Source organism: Echeneis naucrates, chromosome 22, assembly GCF_900963305.1.
Source record: "Echeneis naucrates chromosome 22, fEcheNa1.1, whole genome shotgun sequence".
NCBI classification, from domain to species: Eukaryota; Metazoa; Chordata; class Actinopteri; order Carangiformes; family Echeneidae; genus Echeneis; species Echeneis naucrates.
Genome location: NC_042532.1, coordinates 21,304,392 through 21,313,725, shown reverse-complemented (window position 1 = coordinate 21,313,725; position 9,334 = coordinate 21,304,392). Strand labels below are relative to the sequence as shown.

Here is a 9,334-nt window from a genome sequence, read left to right as displayed (position 1 = left end):
TCAGGTGAATCAGCAGCAGACTCTTCGGAAAAGCTCTTTGTGTTTTCCTGTTTCAGCTCCAATTCTTCCTAATTCGGTGTTTTTTGAGTGGACTTCGGCCTCAGGCTACACGGGCTGTTAGCCACTTAGCTCATCTCAACACGAACTTATCTGCGCCTGCGTTAGAGAAGAACGGCAAAGAATTGTGGGAAATATTGTTGTCGGCGGCGGCGGGCTTGTCGCTGGTCAACGAGCCACTGAATATCCGGTAAAGTTATCAATTTCTAAAATTTAAACGGTCATAACAGTGAAACTGACTCAGTTTGGTTGAGTCTTAGATAATCTTCAACACGTTTTTATTCAGCCAAATGCCGTTTTTTTTCTGTGTTTTGATAGCGTGAATAAAATCCCTCCGCTAAAGCTAGCTAACAAGAGCTAACATAGCCTTGACACCGTCGGTCCAGATGGAGCAAGCGCAGTTTGTCACCGATAGTGACCGTCTCCAGTTACGTCATAACTACAGGTACGTCACGGTGTCGCTGTGTTGTTACATTATCCGCCATCTTTGTGTGTTTTATGACGGAACTCAGTCTAGTTGTGGACAGGAAACAGCTGTAAGGGGATCTGTACTGGATATCTGATGCTTCTTGGTGTTTCTTAATGCGTTTTATTGTGTTTAAATGTATGTAAGTAAAATAAACCAGATTTAAATTAAACGCTTTTCAATAAAACTTGAAGTCAGTATGACATTCGGCGGTGCCAGCTGAAATTCTGCATCAATTCAGACATCCCAACCTGCTAAGTCATTTCAGAGCGGCCTGCCCCTGGACTAAAGGATTGTCTTTGGTCTGGGAGAGAGGATGTCAAAAATCTGCCCCCACAGAAAACTGATTGGTCTGCTCAGCAACACAAAACAATAGGGATGCTTTTCATCTCATCGCTATTATGATCACATTGTGGTGCGTTCTCTTGTTTCCTTGCTCTAGATTCTGGGAGATTGTATCCCATTTGTGGGCATGCCTGATACTCACAGAACTTAAAGGAGAGTTCGGATGTCTGCAGTTCAGTCATCCATAGTAATTCTGCTGAATCGACCACATGACCTGGCTTCACTTCCTGCTTACATCAGTGAGTTGAACTCTCATGACCTTGTGGACACTGATCCACTTGTCCTCCCTAATGAAGCCATCTAGTGGAGACTGAAGATACCTCATCACATCCAATAAAGATTGATGACATGCATACTTGCATATTTTTATGACTGAAACTATCAGAAGCAGGAGACCTTTAAATGAGAATCAGAAAACCAGCTCAACACAATATTAACATGAGGGAGAAGTCAAGGAATCTTTGTAATAATGAGACAGCAGGAGGACAGATGCAGTTTTACAGGTTCAATTCACTTTACCTTTTAAGAAATAAATGACAGTATAAATATTTCTAACCGCTCTGTTCCACCATCACAAAGAACGACAGTTTTTCTCCATCAATGTCCAAATTCACTCTGATCCTGTGGAGCTTCTTCTGCTTTGGGAGAACAGTGAATGGAGTTGATGGTGACATCACTCTGTATTCACCTCCAAAGAACGACAAGCTCCATGATTCAGTCCAGAAGGCCAATCCCTTCCTCTGGATGGACTCTGAACACACACCCAATTCCCAGGCTCTACTGTCTCCAACCTGGACATCCCAGCTGTGACGTCCTGAGTTAAAACCCTCGGAGCTCAGGACACAGCAGGACAAACTGACCCTCTCTGGATTGTCAGGAAGCTGCAGTTTCTGTCCTTGTCTCAAACTGGTCAGATCTTCAGACAGGATGAGTTTTGGACCAGCAGAGTTTGGGTCCAGAAGCAGAGGACTGTAGGAGACCACGTCCTTCATGTTGTTCCAGATGTTGAAGGTCAGGTTGCCCAGATGTTTGGCCTGGTCTATCAGAGCTCCTGGGTCCAGATGAGGATCCTCCAGCAGGGGGGGCTGCTGGACTCTTTCCACTGCAGCCTTGTAGTTGAGCAGGAATGAGACGTCTTCAGCTCTCAGCTCGTCCTCTGTGGCTCTGACTGTGTCTGAAAGAGCTGCTATCTGTCTGCTCAGAGCCTCCATCTTCTCCTTCATCCTCCGACTCTTCTGCTCCTCTTCCTCCCTCAGTGCAGCCATCCTGGCCTCCTCTTCCTCCTTTAGAAACTGCTGAAGCTTCTCAAACTGCTCCTTAATCTGCCTCTCTGTGTGTCGGGCCTGGACCTTAATGTGTTCAGCTGTTTGACCAAACTCCACTTGAACTTGTTTCAAAGCCCTTAACTTCTCCTTTAAAGGCTCCAGACTTTCCTCGAGGTTCTTCTTGTGTTGTTGAGCAGCTTCATCGATGGGTCTGAATGTGTGGTCGGTGTGTTTCTCTGAATCTCTGCAGATGACACACACTGGCTGCTGATGGTCCAGACAGAAGAGTCTGAGTTTCTCAGAGTGCCGACTGCAGAGAGATTCTGAAGGTCTCTGGTCTCTACGCTGTAAAAAGGTCTCACACAGGTTCTTCAACGCCAAGTTAACAGGTGGAGCTTCCTTTGAAGATCTTCTCTTACAAACTGGACACAGTCGATCTGTGTTCTCTCTGCACCAGCCCTTCAGACAATCTTTACAGAAGCTGTGGCTGCAGGACAGAAGAACAGGATGTCTGAAGACCTCCTGACAGACCAAACAGCAGAGATCCTCCTCTGTGAGTGAAGCTGGAAAGAGCAGACAGGAAGTGCAGTCAGTCATGGCTCCCCTCCCTCTCTACTGACTCCACTGAGGTTTCACTTTGACTCTGAGTCTCCAGGTTTTGGTCAAACTCACCTTCAGTGTCAGCAGGTTGAAGCAGCGGTGTTGGAGGGACCACTAAAGACAGTCTTTTCTCAGGCTGATATCTGTCTGTCCAATTCTCCTGAGCATTATCTTTAACTCCTTCAAATTTTGCAGTGTCAAATTTGGACTCAAGGATGAACTGACAGTAATTTAATAAGGAAATAAAATAAAATTGGGGTTTCGCTGCATTGTTACCATTATAAGTCAAGAATTTAGCAATTAATCAGAATTTGATAGCAAATGTGAATGAACCTCAATACAAAGAGTTGCACATATTTAAAAAAAATACATGAATTTGCTAAATGATTAATTAACCCATTGTTTCCAATTTAAAATGCTGTTGTTTTTATAAATTTAAGAAAATCAAACATTTTTCAAACTAACCAAGGAGCGATGTGAGCTCACCTGTTCAGCAGCAGCTCTGGTGTTGGTCCACCAGGTGTCTCTGTTGCTCCACTTTGGTGAAAACAGCAGCTCTGGGTGACGATGTGTTCAAGTGAATACTTTTTTATGTATGTATTTTAAGTCAAATACATGAATACGGTCCCTTCCCTATTCATCAGTTAACCCATTTGAACGCCAAGAGATGATGGCAGAGCTGGAAAAGTTGAGTTGAGTTTATAAAAGTGGAGCATTATAAACGTAAAATCAAAAACTTCACAGTCAATCCTTAAAAGGAGGAAATAAATATCTTAGACAATTACATGCATACCAAGTCAACAATAATGGCTCTTTATTTTGTCCTTTTTAAATTGACTTTGTTTATTCATTAATGGATTTAATTTAATTTTTTTGCACAAAGTGACATTGACATTAAAGTGCTATAGTAAAGGTGATAACCTGGGGGAAAAAAGAATCAAGAAATATCAATACATGAACCAAAGTGTATTATTCTAATGTCTTTTTGAATGTTTAATTCTTGGAAGAACCTTTTGACACATAGAAATAATTATGATAACACATTTTATGTAGTATTGCCATTCAAGATACCCACAAACACTTTACTGGAAAATAAAACATTCAGAAGCAAGAAAAGGTTGATGTATCTGTAAAGGCAGTGTTTCTGAATTTCCAACATTGTATATCCAAAGAGTCGTGGCTGACTAATAGAACACAAAAAAGTTAATGCATTAAACTTGATTAGAAGTCACAGTTTTCCTCCCAAACTCTCAATTTGACATTTGAATTTGAATATTGGTTGGTTTGTTGACTCTGCAGTAACATCACGCCTCTTTTCATTTAACTCTATCAAAAAAACTAATAAAATAACTTTCCCGTGGAGTCGGTGTGTGTCTTGGTGAAAGTCCAGTCTTTATTCTGAGAGTCTTCATGGTAAATGGATGTGAGTCATCAGCGGTAATTGACTGCTGCAGCGATAACGAACATCATACTGATCCTGTCAGTTTTTGGACAGGGAGATCTGAGGACGAATGTTAATGAACGCCTCAGATTTTTTTTATGACCTCTCAAACATGATCAGTCATCACAATTAACTTTCCTTTTTGATATTTTTTTAATAGTGTGTAACACCCAGGAGCTTTATTTTACGAAAGGAAAAAGGAAAATTTTGGTATACTTCAAATTTCGCCTAAATGAATTTTACTTTAAAGGTCCCATAAAGTCCAGAAAAGATTAAAATTAAAAGTCCGTATGGTCTAAAGGTAGATGTTAAAGGTCTATGCGGTGGAAGGGTAGACCTCCATGTGGCCTCTGATTTGATTGATTTATCAAATATCTGTTCCTCTTCAGCTGTTTTTTTTTCCCAATTAGAAGTCGTTCTGCATGTTGTAAATCTTAGAGCATAAATTTTGATCTAATATTTGTTCATTTGGTTTTTCTGCAGGTTTTCTTTATTGGACACCTGTGACTGCGGCTGAGTGTATCAAAGCTGACAAACCCAAATGAAGGAACTTTGTGCCGTCCACTTGCAAACCCTCATCATCAGCTGCAGCTTCCTGACACGTGAATTAAGCCACACAACAGAGAAAGTATTCAGAAGAAAAATCAAACATCATTCCATCCCTTTCAGCGGCTTAGATTTATCCCAACATGACTGGTGTGCTGAGAGCCATCATTCTGTATGTACTGTAGTTGAATCAAATTATCCAACAATGTACCATGAAACTCAGACCAAGTGCTGGTCATTGATGAATATAGTGAATTTAATATAAATTATCTTTTAAGCAGAAAGTACTCCCTGCAGGAACGTTAGATGACTTTTTTTTTTTTTTCCCCAGGAACTTAAACATCACATCATGTCTCCAGTAGCGACGGTGTGTCTCCAAAATACTTCTACAGATTTTTGTGAAGTTTTGACTTCTGGTGCATGTTGGGCATTAGTGAGATCGGCCCCTGTGAGAGCACGGATCAAAAAAAGGTCGTCATTTTCATCTCAAACACTTTGTTTCATCATCTGTCCATCACGGCCGGTGATGAAAGGCCGCTGCTTACACCCCCCCCCCCCCCCCCCAGTGAACGACTGAGGCTGTCAGATCTAAATTCCACATCAGACCTCTTCACTGAGATGGACAGCCAGAGGTTATTAGAAGGAGGTTCAGGTTCAAGCCTCACAACACACACACACACACACACACACACACACACACAGACCAGCACTGCCTGTGATCTATGATTCATGTGCGCTCATTTAAAATAGTGTGAAATATTTAAAGTTGGCTGGTTGGCCTTAGAGGGTTGACGGACTGACCTCTCTGCTCTTATTACTGTGAGGAGGAAGAGGAAAAAGAGGAGGGGTGCAATGATCCAGGCGAGAAAGAAGGCGCAACAAACATAATGAAAATGGAGAGAAAGAGGAATATTGGCTGAAGAAATTGACTAATATGAGCTTCAGGTCTGAATTGCCATTTTGGCTGCCTTCATTATTCAAAGTGTATCTGAATCAACCTGGTTAAATTTACAAATGTCTCCTTTTCTCTGTTTCTTTCTCAAATAGTGTTTTTTCCTTTTTCCGAAAAGGCCCCCAGAGTGTAACTCTGAAGAGAAACGTCTGGGTGTTTCTGTGCAGACGAGGAAAACTCAATGAAGGTATGTTTTTCACCCCTTTGTATTTTTCCTAATAAAGTTGTGATTTTTAAAAATACCTCTAAATCTCCACATGTGCAGAATCAGCTGATTCTGTCTGACTCAGGTCAGACTCTGTTCTCTGTAATCAGGTAGAGAAGCTCAGAAAACAAGAGCTAACTACTAACACACACTGAAGCCACAATATTTATTTTGTCAGTGAATATTCTGCTCAAAGTACACAATTAAGTGACATCACAGTGACAAGATGAAATCATAACCTTTGACTGCACCAGCAGAGAGACTTTAAGGTGAAGAAAATCCCAAATCCCCCCAAAGTGTAGATCAATGGCTGAATGACTAGTCACCTAAGTGCTACAGATAAACTCATCTGAGTGGCTGACTGGAGGAGTTTAAAGTGCCCCGGGCCTCATTTCGCTCTGCGGTACTTCCTCTGATCGTTCCAACAGGACGCTGAGAGGAAGGTCAAGGAGACGACGTAAGAAGAAAGTAAATGCATGTTTTAGAGGAACTACTATGAATTCTCCTCTAAATTTAAATATGAATCAAGCCAGGACTCTATATTTGTAAGGCTTCAAAACCAAATTTCATTTCACAAATGTTCTGAGAGGAAGAAAAGAGTGAGAAAAGAAAGGAAGAGGAAGAAGAGGACAGAAAAACGACAAGCTTACTGAAATGTGGCAGCACTTGGGGGGCGAAGATGGTCTGAATGTGTCAAACAGAAGAAATGATGCAATCTGGTAACAAATTCGAGAGAAATTTTTATTATGAATATGGCACCTGTCAGATGGTCAAAACCGGGTTACAGAAAGACAACCATGTATCTGAACGGATGAGAACCTAGTAAACTTATAAAAGAACAACCGCTAAATGAAGTATGTACATTTTCGGATTTGCAGCATTATTCATGATAAATGAACTTAAAAAGATGTCTTTTGAAAATAATAATAATAATAATAATAATAATAAAAAATAAGCCAGGCACTCAAAGTTAGCATCAGTTAGTCATGTGTTTCCCCTCTTCTGCGAGGAAAAAAAATTCAAACAAAAAATAGAAATGTACCATAGTTTTCTCTTTTTTAATATTTTAATTTGTTTGTATTTAGAATTTTATAACACTGTTAACATTGATAATAAGAGATTCCCTCTCTCCCGTATTTCAGCTACTTGGCACCAAGTTCCTCATAAAAGAATCTGTATAATTGTACAAGAAATAGTTAAAAACACAGACACAGTTTCTTCACAGGTAAATGAAGTGATTTTTCAATAATTGTAATTCTTAAACACTATGTATTTTTGACAGCAGCTGTGATTAAGGTTTTTAAGTTTTTAAAATCACCAGCAAAGTTTTCATTTTTGACATAAAACACAGAAAAAACATTGAAACAGCTTGGACCGGCTGTTTGGTTTTTGTTACATGTGGGTGTATTTCCTGGTTTCGTCTGAGTAATGTGCCCCTCCCCCCTTTACAAATCTCCCTTTCTCTACCAAATGGGGCTCAGGCTCTCGTTTGTGCCCCGCCCCCTGCCCCCCCACCTCGGTTTTTCACGCAAAAACCACCAAAAGTAGAAAATGCTAAAATCCAAGAGGAGCACGGAAACAAAATGCTCCTTTAAAAACGACAAATTTAACATTCAACCACAAACGACCCACCAATCAGTTGACAGGTTGAGTGGCCTGGATCACATTCTCCTTATTCAACGAAAAGGAAAAAACAAAAACAAAAACAAAAAATACACTGTTAAATTTTATAACCTGCTTTTGTGTGTGTGTGTGTGTGTGTGTTTTTCATTGTCATTGTTTATATGTTAATCGCAGTAACAAGACATTGATTTTTCACAGAAAGCACAGATGCCACAGATTGTTTTTCCTGATGTGAGGGGTTTGGGGGGGGGGTTAGAGGCCTGTGTCGGTTTGTTCTGCCAACGGACCTCCACCGCGTCCCCGTTTGGGCTCGACAGACTTAAAAAACACAAAAACTGCTGGACCAAGAACAAAACCTAACAGAACCAAAAGAGAAACGAGGGATCAACCACGTGAAACGCATCGGACGAACTTACTAAACATGCAGTTCAGTTTTCCAAAACACCTATAAAAATAGATTTATAGTGCGAAATATTTTTTTCTTCTTTTAATTTCTTTAGAAATCTTTAAAATTGTTTTTTTATTGTTATTATTTGTCCTGAAATTCTACTGTGATTTTTTTATTTTTTTTATTTATTTATTTATTTATTTTTTTACACTCCCCCCTTGAACCACTTGTTTAACTTTGTTTGTCCCGTGAGAGAAGGTTGCGCAGGAAGTCAACAAGTTTCGGTGGGAACCAATGAAATACACCCAATGCACACAAGAAGCCCCAAGGGACTCTGGGAAATGTTTCACAACCAAGACATTTATGGTTTTTCTTCCAGGACTACATCTACAATGCTGCTTTATGCTTTTTCCTCATCATAATTTATCTCTATAGAGTGTAAATATTTATTAGTTCTTCAATACTTTTTATTCAAGAGCTGGAAACTGCGATTCCCAGAATTCCTTAGTGGCAAAAACATGGCTCCATAAACCTTTGAGCTAGTTTAAAGAATCTTTTCATCTCTGAGAGAAAAGACAGCGAGATAAAGAGGTTTGTATAAGACTACACAACAGCAAAAAGCAATAGCAGAGGGAGAAAGAGAGGATTAGAAAACAAACAGAAAAGAGAAAAAAGAGGTTTTACAAAGACAAAAAGGAAGCAGCGAAAAAAAAGGTGGACTCTACAAATTTTTTTTCCATTTTTTGCAAAGGCCACCAAACACGAAATTCCACGAACCTCCACTGGTTTCACTAAGACTGCAGATAGAGGGAGACGGAGAAAGAGACCGGGAAAGAGAGAAAGAGGGTCGCCATTTTTTGGGAGGGTGGGGGGATTTCAATCGTTCCCACAGACCCCGCCTCTTTTGCTCTAAGCCCCGCCCCATCCTCTCCCCCACACTAGAGATAGAGCACAGAGAAGACAAAGGACAAAAACAGCTACAGTAGCTCAGTATATACTGCATATAGTCAACACACACAGAGAGAGAAGTCGCCATGAAAGACTTTTTGACAGCCAGTGACACTAAACACATCGGTAACACGTTTTTACGGCTTAATCACACTGGGTAATAAGGATGACGGGATGGTAAAGACGGGGCTGTCAACTTTAAAAAGATGGACATCGTGACAATTTTTATACCATTTTAATTATTACTTATTCTCATCTTTTTTTTCCTCTTTTTACCAAAAACATCAGAAGAAAAAAACCCAAAACATTACAAATGAACAAGAATCACAGTGCTTTTTAAAACACCAAACTTGTGAGATTAACATTCCTTTTTTTTTTTTTTTTTTTTTTTTTGGCAAAGGAGGCTGGGGAAGAATAAACACAAAACGGAAGAACAACGACATAGACAACGTTGTTTAAAGGAATGTGATTTTTTTTTTTTTTTTTTTTTTTTCTCTT

General features: G+C 40.0%; 1 protein-coding gene across 1 annotated transcript; it reads right to left on the bottom strand.

The window, feature by feature from the left end:
- Positions 1-1,419: 1,419 nt before the first annotated feature.
- Positions 1,420-2,730, bottom strand: LOC115036252 (nuclear factor 7, ovary-like). Its single transcript, XM_029494375.1, has one exon. It carries the CDS (start codon positions 2,728-2,730, stop codon positions 1,420-1,422), a length of 1,311 nt encoding a protein of 436 aa, XP_029350235.1.
- Between the last annotated feature and the right edge of the window lie 6,604 nt (positions 2,731-9,334).